The sequence below is a fragment of the Nerophis lumbriciformis genome, linkage group LG05 (genome assembly GCF_033978685.3).
Source record: "Nerophis lumbriciformis linkage group LG05, RoL_Nlum_v2.1, whole genome shotgun sequence".
In the NCBI taxonomy this organism is placed as follows: domain Eukaryota; kingdom Metazoa; phylum Chordata; class Actinopteri; order Syngnathiformes; family Syngnathidae; genus Nerophis; species Nerophis lumbriciformis.
In genome coordinates, this window is record NC_084552.2 from 24,903,764 (window position 1) to 24,924,025 (window position 20,262).

At 43.1% G+C, this 20,262-nt stretch overlaps 3 protein-coding genes across 5 annotated transcripts in view; 1 reads left to right on the top strand and 2 right to left on the bottom strand.

The window, feature by feature from the left end:
• Positions 1 to 1,260, bottom strand: part of tesk1b (testis associated actin remodelling kinase 1b) — a 62,462-nt gene extending 61,202 nt beyond the window's left edge. For 2 of the 3 annotated variants that reach the window (XM_061961019.2, XM_061961018.2), the window contains exon 1: positions 1,088 to 1,260. The gene's annotated coding sequence lies outside the window, so the exon portion shown is untranslated. The remainder of the gene's footprint in view (positions 1 to 1,087) is intronic. The other variant, XM_072913176.1, reaches the window with a different exon arrangement.
• faah2b (fatty acid amide hydrolase 2b) lies at positions 596 to 9,674 on the top strand. The gene is made up of 11 exons (XM_061961022.2): positions 596 to 847; positions 1,058 to 1,140; positions 1,244 to 1,380; positions 4,685 to 4,894; positions 4,958 to 5,077; positions 5,137 to 5,272; positions 5,331 to 5,448; positions 8,471 to 8,590; positions 8,652 to 8,763; positions 8,832 to 9,020; positions 9,092 to 9,674. Exons 1-11 carry the CDS (start codon positions 659 to 661, stop codon positions 9,265 to 9,267), a joined length of 1,590 nt encoding a protein of 529 aa, XP_061817006.1. The 5' UTR covers positions 596 to 658; the 3' UTR covers positions 9,268 to 9,674.
• A 49-nt stretch (positions 9,675 to 9,723) lies between these two features.
• Positions 9,724 to 20,262, bottom strand: part of nelfa (negative elongation factor complex member A) — a 29,549-nt gene continuing 19,010 nt past the window's right edge. Inside the window, exons 6-14 of the mRNA XM_061961021.1 lie at positions 19,414 to 19,575; positions 19,239 to 19,328; positions 12,824 to 12,951; positions 12,667 to 12,736; positions 12,510 to 12,598; positions 12,332 to 12,440; positions 11,933 to 12,264; positions 10,345 to 10,444; positions 9,724 to 10,236 (exon numbers count right to left, since the gene is read on the bottom strand). Coding sequence (XP_061817005.1) covers positions 10,052 to 10,236; positions 10,345 to 10,444; positions 11,933 to 12,264; positions 12,332 to 12,440; positions 12,510 to 12,598; positions 12,667 to 12,736; positions 12,824 to 12,951; positions 19,239 to 19,328; positions 19,414 to 19,575 — 1,265 coding nt within the window. The 3' untranslated portion in view covers positions 9,724 to 10,051. The remainder of the gene's footprint in view (positions 10,237 to 10,344; positions 10,445 to 11,932; positions 12,265 to 12,331; positions 12,441 to 12,509; positions 12,599 to 12,666; positions 12,737 to 12,823; positions 12,952 to 19,238; positions 19,329 to 19,413; positions 19,576 to 20,262) is intronic.

The following is a 20,262-nucleotide window of genomic DNA, read 5'->3' on the forward strand; positions in this document are numbered from 1 at the left end:
GAACGGGTTTGTGCTGACAATACAGTTTCGTTGTACTTGTGCAATGACAATAAAGACCTATCCTATGTGAGAGGTGTGTTTTTCTCAAAAGCCTTATTTTTATAAAGTCGATGAAGGATTAATGAAAAAAAACATTTACTTTGGAATCAGAGAGCAATTTGTTACAGTCAAGTTTAAACTCGTTTTGTTCTAACAAGAAACCTGTCCTTCTTGCTTTGTGAGTTGAAAGGGTGTTGTAAAGCCAGATTGAATTGTACACACAGGAAGTGGTCGAATTGTACACCGATCAATCAAGTGAATTTATTTTTGTTTGTTGTGTTGGAGTATTTTATGTAGGCTCTTTTAAAAGCACTGAGCTGGATCGCTGTTCAATTCCATTGTTCCCATGCAATGTCAATAAAGGTGTTCTGATTCTGACAGTGCACACTATTTAATTTTGCATTGATAAAAACGACTGCTAAATTTATATTGCCATTGAACATTCATCTCTAACCTTAATGGAGCGTTTTGCCCTCACATTTTTCGTCACGTTTGCCTGTATTCTGAAACTAACAACGCATTTCCGGTTACGTTAGCGTTAGCTTGATTTAACAGGAAATATAAGCGCTAATTAGCCCAATTATCTTTTATTTAGTACGCGTGGCGAACCCAAGAAAACATGGCACTGGGCGGCATGGAAAGCCTCCAGAAATGGCTCTTCGACGCAGTGGCTGGCTTGTTATTCTTGCTCTTTAGGCTTCTGTCGCGCCGGACGACCACCGGCGGTCGCAAGAAGCTGCCGCCCACCGCGCACCCGCTCCTTAAAGTGTCTGCGACGCAACTCGCTCGGAAGATCCGACGAAGAGAGGTGAAAGCCGGCTGTTAGCTTCAAATGTTTTCCTATGGCTCGTTTGAATGGTCAGACCTGGAGGCCATCATTTAAACCGAAAACATGGTGGCAACTTCCCACTAATATGCATTCGTGAATGTATTTATGTACACAGCATCATGAGCAAGCTATACTTTGAGAAGTTTTACAATATAATCCTAATATATATATGTGTGTGTGTCTGTTTAGGTGTCCAGTGTGGAGGTGGTCCAGGCTTACATTGACAGGATCCAGGAAGTCAACCCTCTAATCAATGCTGTGGTCAAAGACAGGCAAGATTCCCCAGCAATATCCATCCATTCATTTCCTACCGCTTGTCCCTTTCGGGGTCGATATTCCCTGTCAAGTCCGTCCTCCCTTCTCCTCACCGTGCAGGTTTTCCGCAGCGCTCCAGGAAGCGGCGCAGGTTGACAAGCTGATCGACGAGGAAGCGGGAGGAGAGGATGTGCTGGAGCACCGACTGCCCTTCCTCGGCGTGCCTTTCTCTGTCAAAGAGTCTTTCGGCCTTCAGGGTAAAGCAAAGGAGTGTACTCTTTTACTCCTTTTGTGACCGGCTTCTTGTTTTTTTTAAATACTTTTCTAAAGACTAAATGAAATGCAGCCCACATAAAAACAGTACAGTGAAACACTAAACAAAGAAAACATTTGCTTGGTCCAAATCCCCCAAAGTCCATCCATCCATCTTCTTCCGCTTATCCGAGGTCGGGTCACGGGGGCAGCAGCCTAAGCAGGGAAGCCCAGACTTCCCTTTCCCCAGCCACTTCTTCCAGCTCCTCCCGGGGGATCCCGAGGCGTTACCAGGCCAGCCGGGATATATAGTCTTCCCAACGTGTCCTGGGTCTTCCCCGTGGCCTCCTACCGGTCGGACGTGCCCTAAACACCTCCCTAGGGAGGCGTTCGGGTGGCATCCTGACCAGATGCCCGAACCACCTCATCTGGCTACTCTCGATGTGGAGGAGCAGCGGCTTTACTTTGAGCTCCCCCCGGATGGCAGAGCTTCTCACCCTATCTCTAAGGGAGAGCCCCGCCACCCGGCGGAGGAAACTCATTTCGGCCGCTTGTACCCGTGATCTTGTCCTTTCGGTCATGACCCAAAGCTCATGACCATAGGTGAGGATAGGGACGGAGATCAACCGGTAAATTGATAGCTTTGCCTTCCGGCTCAGCTCCTTCTTCACCACAACGGATCGATACAGCGTCCGCATTACTGAAGACGCCGCACCGATCCGCCTGTCGATCTCACGATCCACTCTTCCCTCACTCGTGAACAAAACTCCGAGGTACTTGAACTCCTCCACTTGGGGCAAGATCTCCTCCCCAACCCGGAGATCCCCCAAAGTGGCACCTGCGAATCAAAATGTACAACTTGGTACATTATCTGTTAAAAATCCCCGTTTTGTATGTCTGTATTTTTCAGCGGTGTGCCGTCAGGGCCATCAAGGCCTTCTCTGCTGGCCTAACATAACCAGAAATCATGATCATAATTAAAGATAAAAGTATTTTTTTATTTACTTTCCCTAAAGATCTAAAAGTGTTCACATTCTCTTCATGTCATTATGCTCCTTCCAGCGCGGTTGTTTTTAGGTTTTAGAGTTTTTATCCAATCAGAATTCAGCAAGCTTATGTTGCCGTGCTGTACCAAATCTGCCCAAGGCCTTCAGAATCAACAACGCGGAGACGGCGTGGCGAAGTTGGGAGAGTGGCCGTGCCAGCAATCTGAGGGTTACTGGTTCAATCCCCACCTTCTACCATCCTAGTCACATCCGTTGTGTCCTTGAGCAAGACACTTCACCCTTGCTACTGATGGGCCTGGTTAGCGCCGTGCATGGCAGCTCCCGCCATCAGTGTGTGAATGGGTGAATGTGGAAAATAGTGTCAAAGCGCTTTGAGTTCCATAAAAAGGTAGAAAAGCGCTATACAAGTACGACCCATTTACCAATGCGGGGACATACAGTGATAGACAGTTGCGATAGCCAATCAGATCATGAGTTGTTGTCAGTAGGCCTTCTAGTAGGGGTGTGGGGAAAAAATCGATTCGAATTCAAATCGCGATTCTCTCGTTGTGCGATTCAGTATCGATTCTCATTTTTCAAAAATCGATTTTTTTTATTTTTTCGTTTTTGTTTTTTTTATAATTAATCAACCGAACAAAACAATACACAGCAATACCATAACCATGCAATCCAATTCCAAAACCAAACTCGACCCAGCAACACTCAGAACTGCAATAAACAGAGCAATTGAGAGGAGACACAAACACGACACAGAACAAACCAAAAGTAGTGAAACAAAAATAAATATTATCAACAGTATCAATATTGGTTACAATTTCAACATAGCAGTGATTAAAAATCCCTCATTGACATTATCATTAGACATTTATAAAAAAAAAAAAGAATAGTGTCACAGTGGCTTACACTTGCATCGCATCTCATGGTGAAATCCCTAAATTCCTTAAAATAGCTGGCTGAGAGGTTTTTCTTAAACTGTTCAACAATTTGCTCACGCATTTGTTGACAAAGTGGTGACCCTCGCCCCATCCTTGTTTTTGAATGACTGAGCATTTCATGGAATCTACTTTTATACCCAATCATGTTCACCTGTGGGATGTTCAAATAAGTGTTTGATGAGCATTCCTCAACTTTATCAGTATTTATTGCCACCTTTCCCAACTTCTTTGTCACGTGTTGCTGGCATCAAATTCTAAAGTTAATGACTATTTGCACAAAAAAAAATGTATCAGTTTGAACATCAAATATGTTGTCTTTGTAGCATATTCAACTGAATATGGGTTAAAAAGGATTTGCAAATCATTGTATTCCGTTTATATTTATATCTAACACAATTTCCCAACTCATATGGAAACAGGGTTTGTACACTGTTGAGGTGATGTGCGTTAATGTGTTTCTGTATAGTATTTCTCCAGCAATGGTCATGTGGGGACATAAATGATGGTATTTTGAGAGGTAATCATTTGAGTCGGACATCACTGAAGGCCTAGGTGGGAAACGCACGGCCCGCCACTGGTGTTTTTTATATTTCATGGAGTGTTTAGTTGTCCCAGTGTTTTCAGCGGTCCTCGAACGCACCATAGTGATGTGCTGTGTGAAGGCTTGTGCATTAACATTCTCCAATACTGCTTGCTTTTGCCTCATCGTTGTCTACCCATTGTTTTATACCGTGGGCAAATGCACAAAGACCTTAACACAGCTTTACCACCAATTGTAAAAAAAACAAAACAAAAAAAACATCAGACCGAAGAAACCTTGGGCAGCACGGTGGAACAGGAGTTAGTGCATGTGCCTCACAATACGAAGGTCCTGGGTTCAATCCTTTGCATGTCCTCCCCGTGACTGTGTGGGTTCCCTCCAGGTGCTTCGGCTTCCTCCCACCCCCAAAGACATGCACCTGGGGATAGGTTGATTGGCAACACTAAATTGACCCTAGTGTGTGAATGTTGTCTATCTGTGTTGGCCCTGTGATGAGGTGGCGGCTTGTCCAGGGTGTACTCCGCCTTCCGCCCGGATGCAGCTGAGATAGGCTCCAGCACCCCCCGCAACCCCAAAAAAAGGGAACAGCGGTAGAAAATGAAGAAGATACCTCTATCTCTGGCAGTCTAAGCCAGTCAGAACCTCCATTTTATTATCGAGGACATAAAATCACTCCAAAAAGGTGTTTTAGTTGCCACAATAAAAATAAGAATAAATGAACATTTCGCCTGTTTTTTCTTTAGATTTACTGATTTTTCTAAAGGTGGCACTTTTGTGTAAGCCAACTCATTGACTGCTGACCTGGTAGTTGTCGCCCCTTCGTCAGGCATGCCTTTCACGACGGGCATCATCTCCAGGCGAGGAACCGTGGCTGTCGCCGACGCACCCCCCGTGGCCCTGATGAAGCGGGCGGGCGCCATCCCGCTGGGCGTCACAAACACCAGTGAGGGCTGCATGTGGTTTGAGTCGCACAACCACCTTTATGGCATCACAAGCAACCCGTACGACCTGGAGAGGGTACCGGGAGGCAGCTCAGGTTGGCAGGATTCAAATAATCACTTTGAGTACAGCTGTATTCAAATGTTTTACCCTCCATCAGGTGGAGAGGGCAGTTTGCTGGCCGCTGCGGGCGCAGTCATTGGGATGGGCTCGGACATTGGCGGCAGCATCCGTATACCCTGCTTCTTCAATGGAATATTTGGCCACAAGACCACCCCTGGTAAGACGGACAAACAAACACATCACTTAAACGCACCGTGACCTTTGCTACTCCCGCAGGTGTTGTGTCTAATGACAATCAGTACCCTCCCTGCACTGGCCGACACGCCGAGTACGTCAGCAGTGGGCCCATGTGCCGCTATGCAGAAGACTTGCTGCCCATGCTGAGAATCATGGCGGGACCAAACGCTCACATGTGAGAGAGTCCACGTTTGTGTCACTTCCTGTGTGCGTCCTAATGCTTTTGTGCCCAGGCTGTCCTTGAGTAAGAGGGTGGAAATAAAGAAGCTGCGGTTCTTCACCATCCCTGATGATGGCGGCTGTATTCTGACCAGTCCCGTCAGTGAAGAGCTCAAGCGGATCCAGAGGAAGGTGAGCGGTGTCATGTAACATATAAAGGCCCACATTTGATAACTACGAGCATTTAAAGGCCCCTACATCAAAACCTGGGGCCGTATTTATCAAGTGTCTTAGAGTGCCATTTTACACTTAAGTCCTGAGAATTTGCGAAATTTAGTCCTACTCTCAAACTTAAGAATAAAAGCTATTTATCAACATTCTTAAGTCTAAGAATCACTCCTACTCTCCACGATATTTAAGAGACCTTCAGAGGTGTCCTAAGTGGTTAGGAGTTGCCAGCGGGGGATGGCACTGAGGCGAGAGAGACGTGCGCGAACGTTCAGGGAGCGGAAGGATGTCCTGGCTTTGTTTGATGACGAGCAGCTGATCAAACGGTATCGTTTAGACCAGTGGTTCTTAACCTTGTTGGAGGTACTGAACCCCGCCAGTTTCATACGCGCATTCACCGAGCCCTTCTTTAGTGAAAAAAAAAAGTTTTTTTTCTTAATTAAATCTTAATTTATAAATATTAATCATGAAAGGATGTTATTATATTAAAGAAATACTAATAAATATATATGTTACAAACAGAACGTTACAGGAATGTACACATGATCCCATGTTTACATCTCATTGTGCAACATGTGAATGTTTTAGTGGGAACTAAATGCGATATCGGAAAGGGGTACAAATTATTTCCAAAGCAGGACCTCCACCCAGACATACAATACTAGTACACAGCTCATGAAAAACTATATTTGTTGTTATTGTCATTGTAAGTGGGCCAAAACACTTATTTTAGAAAATAATCCCATGGAAATGACTGCTGTCATTTGATTAGCATAATAAAACATTTAACTTGTTATTTAGTCAGGTTTGGGACAGGTGTGCTGCTGGTGTGACCACAGTGTGCACATCTAAGTTAAAGTACCAATGATTGTCACACACTAGGTGTGGTGAAATTTGTCCTCTGCATTTGACCCATCCCCTTGTTCACTCCCTGGGAAGTGAGGGGAGCAGTGGGCAGCAGTGGTGCCATCCCCGGGAATAACTTTTGGTGATTTAATCCCCAATTCCAAGGCTTGATGCTGAGTGCCAAGCAGGGAGGTAATGGGTCCCATTTTTATAGTTTTTAGTATGACTCGGCCGGGGTTTGAACTCACAACCTACCGATCTCAGGGCGGACACTCAAACCACTAGGCCACTGAGTAGGTCCACGCATTTGGAAAATGAAAGGGAACATTGTTTGGGGGTATCCATAATACGCCGATAGGGAGAAGTTTGTATTTACACGATGAGTCTGGTGTGTCCTGACCTCCGCGGTTGAGGTCGATCGAACCCAGGTTAAGAACCACTGGTTTAGACAGAGCAGGTATTATTTTTGTCACAGATTTAATAATAAGGGGCGTCATCTCATCAGCAACATCACACAGCAGAGCTTTCACAGCAGAACTAAAGGTCATCACAATGCTTCGATATCTCGTCATGAATTGGAAAGAAAAGGAAACATTTATTTTTGATTCATTGCCAATATTGTGTTTGTTTTGTATTATTTTGTGGTTTATTGTCAAAATATACACTCCCATTGTCCACTTAAATATTTCTAAGATATCTCTTTATTCCTAGACAAGGGATTCCCTTCCGTGATTGGTCATTTCTATGGACACAAAAATGACGTCACCTAAAATTCGGTTTACGGCACATAGTAATGTCGTAATTCAGCTCTGAGTGTGACACTTAAGATTCAGTCCTACACTTCGCTGAAAGTGTGAGGAAGACGCTTGATAACTAACTTTTAAGTGCAGCTTTCAGCAAAGAATTTCTTTACTCATAAGTCAACTCTTAGCAGACTTCTTAGGAGTAATTCTAAGACGCTTGATAAATACGGCCCCATGTCTCAGAGGTGCCACATAAGTGTTTTAGAAGTGTTGTCCAAATGCAAACCTTAAATCTGGAATTTGGATAGTTTACTAAGTTTTGTGAGCTGCTTCCAAAAGGTGAAAGTTATCTACTTTTTACATATATACCTTTAACACTGCACTTGTCAACCTAATACACCATTTATGTACAACACAGGAGTGAATGAGACTGGAGGATACAAATGTTGGCAACACTAGCATAATGGTGTGAGCTAGACTACATTTTAACATCTCACCACAAGTGGTGAGATCAGTAAGCTCCAGATTGTCCAGAATAGGGCAGCAGGGCTGGTTCTGGGTTGTTCACTAAGAACCAAATGCATGCTTCTCTTTCCTGGCTAACAGTGCAGAACAGGTTGTCAGCTAATACTCTGATATTGTTCAAATCAGTAACCGGTAGTTAAACTCCTGCTTTTCTCATGGCCTAAATAGTTCACAGTAGCACTATACATAATCATAATACCAGGGCGTCTAGTGAGTGGCATTTTGTACTCCCTCGTCCCAGGAAGAATGCTTTGCGGAAATCTTTTATTTATAGATCTGTATCGCTCTGGAATAACCTGCCTCGAATTCTCACCGGCATTGAAAGTAAACAGGTTTTTAAAAAGAAAGTAATATTGTATCTGAATCTTTAAATTAGTTTGCTCGTTGATGATTTTTTTGGTTTTATATTGTGTAATTATTATTCTGTGACTGTAAATTGTTTTCTTATTGATGCTTTTATTTATTTATTTGTTCTGTATTGTGTAGTTATTATATGCCTTTACTTGTAATCATATTGAATTGTGGACCCCAGGAAGACTATTGAGTTGTGGCAACCAGCTAATGGGGATCCTTATTTTAAAAAAAATAAACATCGACGCCATGCTATGTTAGCCTCATTGGAAAAAATGATTAAAGTGGTAGCTCCCACGTTTGTAGTTGACACTTGTCAGGGGTTTAATTTAAGCTGTATGATATATAGCCTCTTTTTTTCCCTTTCACAAAGTGGTGGGTGTACACACGGGGCAGGCTCATCTACATTGGTATGTTCATATGGGAATGGGTTTTTCCCTTCATGATATCATTAAAAGCTGCAACCTCAAGTCACTTTTGCATAATAGGACAGAACTCCTACTTGGTATGGTTTTCCTCAGGTGGTGGAGCATCTGGAAGCAGATCTGGGGGTGACTGTCCAAGAGGTGCACTTCCCAGAGCTTCGATACAGCTTCCAGATCTGGAACGCCTTCATGACTCTTCCTGACAAAGATGGCAAGGTGTGAGGAGAGGACACTAATATTGAAGGGGAACATGTGCACTAAAAGTATTCTCCTGCAGCCTCCTGATTCCTTTGCTAAGGTGTTGGGAGAGGCAGACCGCCCTGTGTGGCCTCTATGGGAGATCCTGAAACGCATGATGGGCAAATCAGAACACACCGTTGCTGCTATTGGTGAGTGTCAACTTTTTAATTAAATGATCAAACACTTTGATTAATTAATGCGCATGTGAGGCTTGCAGGTTTGACTTTCGTGGAGAAGATTCAAGCATCCAAACCATCCACCTTCCTTATCCAGACGAAGGAGAAGCTTCAGAAAGAAATGGAAGAGTTGCTGGGGACTGATGGAGTGCTTCTTTACCCATCACACACCAGAGTGGCCCCCAAACATCACCACCCCCTTTTTCGACCCTTGGACTTCGCCTACACTGGTACACTCTACTCTATTTCATCATTTGATTGCATTCAAACATGTGAACATGTCCTCCCCCCCCTTTCCTAGGGATCTTAAATATTCTGGGCCTGCCTATCACCCAGTGTCCTTTGGGGCTGAACGAGGAGGGTCTCCCGCTGGGTGTGCAAGTGGTGACGGGAAAGCTGCAGGATCGTCAGTCCCTGGCCGTGGCGCTCTACCTGGAGAAGGCCTTCGGGGGCTGGAGGGAACCTGGGTCCAACTAGAACACCTTCTCGTCAGCTTAATGACATACTGGGGTTTAATTTCCTGCTAAATTCCCTGTTATAAATGCACTCATTTCTCCTTTTCCAACTGCTTCCAAAGTTTGGATTTGGAAATGACCACAACGGGGTGGGCTTAGTATGAGGTAAGCATTGGTGCTGCAGCTTTATCTTTACCAGAACATTTGCATCCAAATATTTATGGAAGCAACTCTGCAAGGGAACAAAAACTTGAACGCTGATTTTTGCAATGTGCACTGAAAGAAAGGTTTTTTTTTTGTACCGGCCGTGTGTCGTATCACTGTAGGTGCGGTTGACTGTACTGTAAGCAGATGTTTGTCGGCAATAGTTCTCCTCTGTTATGTCATGTTGCAACTGTCCATAGTCACAAAATAAAAATTATATCTAAATTTTTTTCTGGTGTACAGTGACCACCACCTCAGACACCTCAAAGACAAATTGGAATTATTTTACATTTATTCACACAGATGACCAAAGTATTAACAGTCGGTTGTCACTTTGTCTTCCTTTAGCCTGGGAGGAAAAGGCCAAAAATATTGTTTCCGAACAGACAGCACTCTGAGTGACACATTCATACAAAAGATGTTTGTACATAACGTTAAAACGGTGCCTGCTCGGCGACAAAACTGAAAAATAACCAAATCAAGCCAAACATTCTTCTGCACGTGTGCACCGGCTGCTTGATTTGGCCTGTGGATTCAAATTCATTAATGGGTGTAAACGAATCAGCGAATGTAAGCAAAGTAAAGTCCACCTGTTGCACCCCTCATGAGGTGTTGGTGATAGGTTTATACTTCTTGAGGCGGGTCCATTGGCCTGTGGAGTAGTTCATTTCAAACACCGTGTCCACCAGCATGGTGGTGCTACCTGTGCCGTCCGCTTTGGGCAAAACCTCTGTGTGCTCGCTCAGCTTGATCTGAATGATGTCACCCTGCTCTGGGCATGGGTTCTCTGGGAGACAGAAGCATGCTGCTTTTAGTATGACTGAACATCTGATGGAATTTAAGTGTCTTTCACTGTTCCAAGTCCATTAGTGGAGCGAAAAAAGACATTGCATACCTCTGGATCCTGCCATGAAGCCCAGGATGAGGGCCTTCTCTGGTCTGGTGACCTTGTTGGCCGTCTTGAACATCTCCTGAGCCGCGTACATCTGGTCTCTCTGAGAGTCATAAAGCAAAATAACAGTCCTTGTTCACAGCTTTATTTTTCTATGCATTTGGATCACATGTTTAGTGTAATTTTTTTTAAAGCCTATGTTCAAAGTTCAAATGAATCTCCTTATTTTAGCGTTTATGTGAGATAAATCCACACATTAGAATATTGATTAGAGATTTCCGATATTGTCCAACTCTTAATTACCGATTTCGATATCAACCGAAACCAAAATATACAGTCGTGGAATTAACACATTATTATGCCTAATTTTGTTGTGATGCATTAAACAATGTAACAAGGTTTTCCAAAATAAATCAACTGAAGTTATGGGAAACAATTAGAGATGTCCGATAAATGCTTTAAAAATGTAATATCGGAAATTATCGGTATCGTTTTTTTTTTATTATTATCGGTATCGTTTTTGTTGTATTTTTATTAAATCAACATAAAAAAAACAAGATACACTTACAATTAGTGCACCAACCCAAAAAACCTCCCTCCCACATTTACACTCATTCACACAAAAGGGTTGTTTCTTTATGTTATTAATATTCTGGCTCCTACATTATATATCAATATATATCAATACAGTCTGCAAGGGATACAGTCCGTAAGCACACATGATTGTGCGTGCTGCTGGTCCACTAATAGTACTAACCTTTAACAGGTAATTTTACTAATTTTCATTAGTTACTAGTTTCTATGTAACTGTTTTTATATTGTTTTACTTTATTTTTTATTCAAGAAAATGTTTTTAAATTTATCTTATTTTATTAATTTTTTTAAAAAGGACCTTATCTTCACCATACGTGGTGGTCCAAATTAGGCATAATAATGTGTTAATTCCATGACTGTATATATCGGTATCGGTTGATATCGGTATCGGTAATTAGGACTTGGACAATATCGAATATCGGCAAAAAGCCATTATCGGACATCCCTAAAAGAAATGCCAACATGGCACTGCTATATTTATTATTGAAGTCACAAAGTGCATTATTTTTTTTTTTAACATCTCTCAAAACAGCAGCTTGGAATTTGGGACATGGCTGTTGACCAAGTATGCATTTCATTCACGTGTGTGTGTGTGTGTGTGTGTGTGTGTGTGTGTGTGTGTAAAAGCCGTAGATATTATGTGACTGGGCTGGCACGCAAAGGCAGTGCCTTTAAGGTTTATTGACGCTCTGTACTTCTCCCTACGTCCGTGTACACAGCGGCGTATTAAAAAGTCATAAATATTACTTTTTGAAAACAGATAACGATAATTTTGAAACCGATACCGATAATTTCCGATATTACATTTTAAAGCATTTAACGGCCGATATTATCGGCAGTCCGATATTATCGGACATCCCTAATATTGATCATTGTTGCTGCCATGAAATGACTATTTCGGAGGCCTTACAGCTAACGTTATAGCACCCCCTGTTCTGGCATGCAATTAACCACTTGTTTCATTGTGGAGTATAACAACACAAAAGTGACATTGTACCGTGAGTGAGAGATTCTTTTTGGGCTGAGGCTGTGTTGGTGTGGGGGCGGGTGTTGGTGTGGGTGTCTGAGGTGTGTTAGGTGGCTGGGTGGGCGTCTCAGGCTGGCCGGCAGTGGCGGCAGCTGGTGGGCCGTTGCTGGCGGGGGTGGAGGCGGGCGTGCTGGGGGATGTCGGGGTGGCTGGGTTGGTGGCGGTGTTAGCATTGTACATGGGTGTCCTCTGCTTGTATTGGCCCGGGAGGGTGGCGGCAGCGGTGCCCGCGCCTGCTGTTGCCGACTCTTCTGGCTGGCGAGCCGACTGAAGAGTCTCCCGCACTGACCCACCTGCATTGGCTTTGGGGGAGACAAGAAGCCAAAATTAAGTAAAGGGAGGAAGGGCTGCTGTGTGATTTTCGCTCACCTGGCTGCGCCTCGGAGCTGGGAATGTAGGAGGAAGATGGAACCATGCTGGGCGTGGCTGGTAGGTAGCTGGTTGAAGGCAGAGGATTCTCATTCAGTGCCCCCAGTTTCTGAAATAGAGAAGAACTGTGAGAACTCATCCACAGCTATTTTGACACTAAGCGTGCAGATTAAAGCACCTGTGCAGAGACGAGGCCGGCAGCATAGTCCGGTGTGGTGTTTTCCACCACTGCTTCTTCTTTGGCTGCTTTTTCATCTGCTTCAGTGTCTACAAAAATAGACAGATACAGCAAAATCCTGTCTTATGATAATTACAATAAAGCAACACGTAATTACCAATGGTCTTTCGTCTCCTTTTCGCCTCTCTTCCAGGTCCAACAATATTCAGCTCAGAGATATCTAAGAGCTGCAGAGAAGAAGAAGAAAAACCCCACAAAAAGCTCAAAGTCCCAGTTCATGGTCAATGATCATCACAGCAGCTTAGTCATTTTACCTTGACCCCACGCTCCTTGCGCAGCGGCGTGCGTGCAGGGGCAATGGGCGTGCGGTTGCTGGGGGGGCTGAACATACTCGGTGCTGTTGGGCTGCGGAATGGAGCCTTGGGAATCCCCTTGAGAGGCGCTGGGAGATAAAACAGTTGCTTATGTTCTAAATGTGTAATTGTGCTGATTTTATACCCCAGTCAATGTATAGTTTCTATAGCAGTCTTGCTGTGAGGCATGTGATGTCACCTCCATAAGAATATTGTTCTTATCCATCCATCCATCCATTTTCTACCGCTTATTCCCTTCAGGGTCGCGGGGGGTGCTGGAGCCTATCAGCTACAATCGGGCGGAAGGCGGGGTACACCCTGGACAAGTCACCACCTCATCGCAGGGCCAACACAGATAGACAGACAACATTCACACTCACATTCACACACTAGGGCCAATTTAGTGTTGCCAATCAACCTATCCCCAGGTGCATGTTTTTGGAGGTGGGAGGAAGCCGGAGTACCCGGAGGGAACCCACGCAGTCACGGGGAGAACATGCAAACTCCACACAGAAACATCCCGAGACCGGGATTGAACTCACGACTACTCAGGACCTTCGTATTGTGAGGCAGACGCACTAACCCCTCTTTCACCGTGCTGCCCTACTGTTCTTATAATTGTTCATATTATAAAATAACTAATGTGAGTGTGAATGTTGTCTGTCTATCGGTGTTGGCCCTGCGATGAGGTGGCGACTTGTCCAGGGTGTACCCCGCCGTCCGCCCGATTGTAGCTGAGATAGGCTCCAGCACCCCCCTCCACCCCGAAGGGAATAAGCGGTAGAAAATGGATGGATGGATGGATAAATAAATATCTCATAGGTTGCATATTCTATAGCACAGACTGCTAAATATTGTCAAAAATAAACCTGGCTGAACAACAAGAAAACAACTTAAAAATCTAAACATTGAGTCAAAAACATATTAACATCAGTCAAATAAGGTTTTGTGTATTTGGTATCCCCATAAGTGCCAAAAAATGTTCATTCAAACAATGGAGATATTTATAAAAATGTTTTGCCTTGTTCCAAATAAGCAGTTTGAGATTTGCCCCGACTCGTGACGTTGACCAAGAGGTAGAGGTTTTCCCGCCATTTTTATTTTCACTAGCGCCAGTTGTAGTTCAAACACAAATGAACCAAGATGCGACCTGATGACCGAAAATCTTCTGTTATTGGTTGTATTAACAAACACGGGTCACTACACACACACTTTGAGGCCTCATCTGAAGAAGTCAGAAGTCCCTCGTTAACTTTTGTGTTTCACGACATGTACCTACCGGTACTTGGAGTATCAGGCCGAGCGAGAACTGCAGCCGGATATGGAAGCACAGAGACTGGCTAAGAAACCCGCCTTGGTCCGATGACAATATACTGATTGATTAACCCAGAACTACATTTAATTGCGTAGACAGTTCCTACAATTGTTGGTGATGGATACAATAAAGTGGTAAGTCCTGTAACAGTAGATTGACAAATGTAATGATATGTTAGCGACATAGCATTGTAGCTTAACTTTATGTCGATTAGATAAACAGGCAAAGTATAATAAAATATTATTGCATAGATGTGCAGTCATTTCAAATCGAGAGACAGACATACCGTAATTCCCTTTCCCCTTGCTGCGGGTCAGACTCTGACTCGTACATGTATGGTTGGATTTCAATAAAAAGTAGCGTAAAGTTCTAAATTGTATTTCTTGGTATGGAAGGGCACCACTAAAACAACATTGCTGACGCATGGAGACACAGTCGCAGCCAGCTGGAGCGGGCGAGGCGTGGAGGGGTTCATTTGCATCTTATAAGACCCAGCTTTCACAGCGACTCTTTTTAGAGACAGTCAGAAAGTGGCTTGAAGATGGTCTGTAAAGCAACATTTTGACCAAAGTGCCACCATTACAGGTTCTGTAGACCACAAAGAAGTGTTTTTGAATAAAAATCATGATATAACCCGTTTAATTTGGGACCCATCCAGATGTCAAGAAAGTATGTGCCTCCATACTTTTGTAATTTTACGCCTTGCAAGTGTAGTAGGAAGTAAGGACGACCAGTAAGAATGAGCAATATGACCAAAAACAGATATCGCCTTGTGCTATAACGATATACATTACAATATATTATTTAGCATAAAATAATAGAAACATTTAAAAACGGGTTACAAAGGTTCTTAATTTGGCCGCTGACTAATGTGGTAAAACATATTGCATCATTTACGGGTATGTTATTTTCTCAAAACTATAATCTACATGCTCACTTAGTTTTCATAGCTAGTTACTCTCTGTTTTAACATTGTTTTAGCTACACTTCTCCTAAATGTAATAAGCACGCTTCTGGTTTGCTATTTTAGATTAGTTTTGTGTGATACTATAAATTTGTTTTCTATCCAATATCAAAGAGTTAAGGGGCAGTATTGGCTTTTACCAAAACAAAACAAATTATTATTTATAGTTTATATAGGCCCCCAAACTATAGCGTTTACAATACAGTCCGCAGAACAATTCAAGGATAATTGTCCACCATAAATTTGATCCATTCTAAATCTACAGCCATTTAAAGTACCAGTGGAGTGGAAAAACAAGTTGCCTCTATATTGAAGCTATTATCATACATGTCTGATTTATGACACCAAAAGACTGTTTGTGAATAAATAGATATGATCACAATAGTATCAATCTCAGGGAGATTCCCGAGCCATTTTGAGAGACAATGAAGAAGCCAGTCTCGTGATTGCGTGACGTCGCGCTAGGAACCAAAGATACCTTCTTTATAAACAACAGTGCTAATCAAGCAGACTTTGTGAGAGCCAACAACTATTACTTTTGGAAAAATTATGATCCAGGACCTTATATTTTTGAGCCCGAACACAAAGAGAATGAGCAATAAGTTAGTGGTAGATGCAGTTTCATTGTGACACTATAGCATCAGCAGCATTGCTAGGTGCTAAACATACAAACTAGCAATAACAACCCAAAATAAAACAAACACCTACCGGTACTGTAATATTTCCACTCTCGCAGGGATGCCGACCGACGGGATGCTCACATAATTCCGTTCGGATGAAAATTCAATCACAATCCTCACTAAAGGTTAAAAAAAAAGTTCTTGCAGGAAGCGTTTTTGGGGTCTATTTTGCCATCTTATGGATGCCAAAGCCACATTTGTCTATTACCTGGTGAAAGCTGCATGAATTATAATCTAGAATTTACTTGTAGCAACTTTGAGACGAAGCAGAAGCAGCAGTCGGCTCAGCGTATCAACAAAGATTGTCAAGAGTGCAGAAGCGTGACTACTGTGATGTCAATCTCTGAAAATAGCTGAAGGTATTCAGAACGCAATATTCAAAATGACTGACTGAATTTGTGGCATATTGTGAAGTTTCAACTAAATGGTAAATGGTAAATGGGTTATACTTGTATAGCACTTTTCTACCTTCAAGGTACTCAAAGCGCTTTGACACTATTTACGCATTCACCCATTCACACACACATTGATGGCGGGAGCTGCCATGCAAGGCCCTAACCACGACCCATCAGGAGCAAGGGTGAAGTGTCTTGCTCAAGGACACAACGGACAGGATTTGGTTGGTAGAAGGTGGGGATTGAACCAGGAACCCTCAAGTTGCTGGCACGGCCACTCTCCCAACCGCGCCACGCCATCCCCTCCCTGTGTTTTCCCATACATTGCTGATTGTAAATACAATTGGATGTGGTTTAATGTGGATACAATAAAACAAATAAAAAAATCGATAAGTTGATTGGCAACACTAAATTGGCCCTAGTGTGTGGATGTGAGTGTGAATGTTGTCTGTCTATCTGTGTTGGCCCTGCGATGAGGTGGCGACTTGTCCAGGGTGTACCCCGCCTTCCGCCCGATTGTAGCTGAGATAGGCTCCAGCGCCCCCCGCGACCCCAAAAGGGAATAAGCGGTAGAAAAATGGATGGATGGAACTTGTTTTTCCACTCTACTGGTACTTTAAAGAAAAACTCCAGCACCATTGACCAGTGAGCAGATGTAGTAAACTTCAAAGTAAGTGCACAGAATCAATATACAGGTACCATTCAGACAGCCTCTCTCACCCATGGTCTGTATAGTAAAAAAACAAAACAGAAAGTTAATATATGTGCTTTAAAACCACATAATTTCCCCACTGGATTCTGTGTCGATTATAAAAAAATGTCTATGTAACACTCAATTCAAAATGACACTCACTTAAATTCATTAAAAGGCGTATGGGTAATATGCAAACAGTCTCACTTCGACATGTTTGATGCATTTTAGCTGCCTGATATTTCTGATTGATTACAAAACTAAACGAGTGGTCAGGGAAGTAAACAAGGTAGAAGTGGTTCACATACTCCTAATATCCAATGTTTTAACGTTTATACTTCATATTGTAGTGGTGGGCGGTGTCAATGTGTTGTTTTTTTAGTCTGTTAACTTAGCTTGTTGTAATTAATGCTTTAACAAACTGACGTGTCGCTGATCGTTTCTGATCATGTTGTAAATCCTATATCTTTTATATTTCTGCAAGATGATCGTTGTTGCTTTAAATATTTTCAAACTTTGATTCTTAAGAAAGAGCGAATGTTGAAGTAATTCCCCAAGTGGGCCAGACGGGTAAAAATAATGGCATAATAACTTAAAATTACAACTACGACAACTTTAGATTGTTTTCTTTGTTTTACTTCGGCCCAAAATAGAACGAGCACATTTAAAAAAATCCTCTTGACAAAACACTGCGAGTTAGTTGAAAATTCTGAGGAAAAAATTGGTGCAGTCTCAAAAACACCATGAAAAACACAATAAATTTAGACTTAATCTCAGTGTATCTACAAACATTCATCCATTTTCTTCCGTTTATCCGAGGTCGGGTCACGGTGGCAGCAGCCTAAGCAGGGAAGCCCAGACTTCCCTCTCCCCAGCCACTTCGCCCAGCTCCTCCCGGGGGATACCGAGGCGTTCCCAGGCCAGCCGGGAGACAGTCTTCCCAACGTGTCCTGGATCTTCCCCGTGGCCTCCTGACGGTCGGACGTGCCCTAAACACCTCCCTAGGGAGGCGTTCGGGTGGCATCCTGACCAGATGCTCGAACCACCTCATCTGGCTTCTCTCGATGTGGAGGAGCAGCGGCTTTACTTTGAGCTCCCCCCGGATGACAGAGCTTCTCACCCTATCTCTAAGGGAGAGCCCCGCCACCCGGCGGAGGAAGCTCATTTCGGCCGCTTGTACCCGTGATGTTGTCCTTTCGGTCATAACCCAAAGCTCATGACCATTGGCGAGGACAGGGACGTAGATCGACCGGTAAATTGAGAGCTTTGCCTTCCGGCTCAGCTCCTTCTTCACCACAACGGATCGATACAGCGTCCGCATTACTGAGGACGCCGCACCGATCCGCCTGTCGATCTCACGATCCACTCTTCCCTCACTCGTGAGCAAGACTACGAGGTGCTTGAACTCCTTCACATAGGGAAATATCTTCTCCCGAACTAGGAGATGGCACTCCACCTTTTACCGGGCGAGAACCATGGACTCGGACTTGGAGGTGCTGATTCTCATCCCAGTCGCTTCACACTCGGAACCGAGTCTACAAATCTACAATCTAATCTATTTACAAACAATTCAACTTTAAGTCACAGCCATCTAGGATTGAACAAAACACAAAAAGCATAAATAAAAACTATTCTATGTATCAACTACCTCATTTGTCATTTCCATAGATTAATCCTGTGCTTACTCTACATACATACAAAGTGAGTTAGAAACTATTCAAGACGGTTGAGTTACTTCCTGCCTTTGAGGCATCACTGTGTATTGATAGTCAAATAAATGCTGTGCAATCTGTGAACAATTTCGGATTGAACCTGTTCCTGCATGTTTGACATCCCTGCTTTGGCCAGCTCTAAAGTTAGTTTAGTGACTGAGTGTATTTAGATGCTTGTGTGTGCGTGCGGATCTATCTCCGGCCCCGAGCCATATTCCTTTAACTCAATGCTTCTCAAATATTTTCTGTTACACGCTCCCCCCCACCCCCAGGAAGAAGAATATTCTCCACCGTGACTATAAATACCGGTAGTATAATTTGTCTATATAATTGTACATTGTAAGCTTATTAACATGAAAGGAAACAACACACCAGTCTTTTGTCGTCTACCACCATGCTCGTCTGTAGGAAATATGTAAACATTGTTCTACTCACTTGTGTTGACACATTTAAAAAATGGCTGCGTTGAAAAAATTTTAGTGGGTAGGAAATATTTACTGCTATAAAAACTTTTGAGTACCGGTATATCCAATTTTCACAAATCACATCATACTACATACTGTAGGCCTGCTGAAAGGTTTTTGTGATATATTATAGACTTTGTAGGTGCAACACTCACTTGTCGTGTCAATTTTTTTGACTAGTCCTCTCCCTTTGGCATGAAAAGGTACTCCGGCAGTCTTCTTCAGTTGCTGTGCTGTCTCTGTGGCTAGAATAACAAAAACAAAACAGTTATATAAATGCACCAAGAAAGGTTATTTCTAGGTAGTAAGAAAGAGGGAAAAAAACATTACATTTCTGCAATAGCTCAGCTCTGAGGGTCGCACTCTTGGGCTTCCTCTTCAGTTGGAAATGTTTAACGGGTGGTGTAAGGGGTCCCACCAATGTGGTCAATGCACTCTTGTTCAGGTACTGGCACTCAAGAGGAAGCATGGCTGATGCCTCACACTCCCCCACTGGAAACAAAAATATCAATATCAAGTAAAGCCTCAAGATTTTAATAATAAAAATAAAATGACAATTTTTTTTCTTAGAAAATGTGATTTTCGATAACAATTTCACACATGGCCTCTAGGGCATTCTTTGAACACCACTGGTTTACTATTTCACCAAGAAGGCAAAGTGTTGTCATACAACGGAAGAGTGTCTCTTAGCTCTGTCTTCTTAGAACTTAGGAAGTAATAAAGGTAAGGATGCTTCTGGCGGTTTTCTGCACACTTGTCAAGGCAGTTGTATGTACACTAACTGGGCTTGTGGAGGCGGATCTGCCCACGCATGACGAATACCTTGCCTTTTCTGACCGCTTGTATTTGATTACCAAATAAATGCATGACGCAAGATACACTCCTCTTTTTTACTTTCAATGCGTACCTCTATTTGCTAAATATACGTTTTTCACACCCGCACACATATACAGTACAGCAACAAAGTTGCTAAATTGTCACCAGACCACATATCCCTAATTTGTCATCTTATTAACAGGCAAAGCAGGTGTGTGTATAGGTGTGTTGTGAGTAGAGTTATGGCGCTCACCGCCACATTTCCATTATAAATTGTTGGGGTATAACAATCCATCAACTACATCGATCTATCGATTTATATTCCTAAGATTCAACTACATTGATCTGTGGTCGGCAAGTTGG

Bases quoted from the DNA above. Each gene is read 5' to 3' on its own strand.
- faah2b (XM_061961022.2), top strand. From the start codon at position 659: ATGGCACTGGGCGGCATGGAAAGCCTCCAGAAATGGCTCTTCGACGCA. The intron at 8,591-8,651 runs GTGTGAGGAGAG...ATTCTCCTGCAG, and splicing joins TTCCTGACAAAGATGGCAAG to CCTCCTGATTCCTTTGCTAA. The intron at 9,021-9,091 runs GTACACTCTACT...CCCCTTTCCTAG, and splicing joins CTTGGACTTCGCCTACACTG to GGATCTTAAATATTCTGGGC.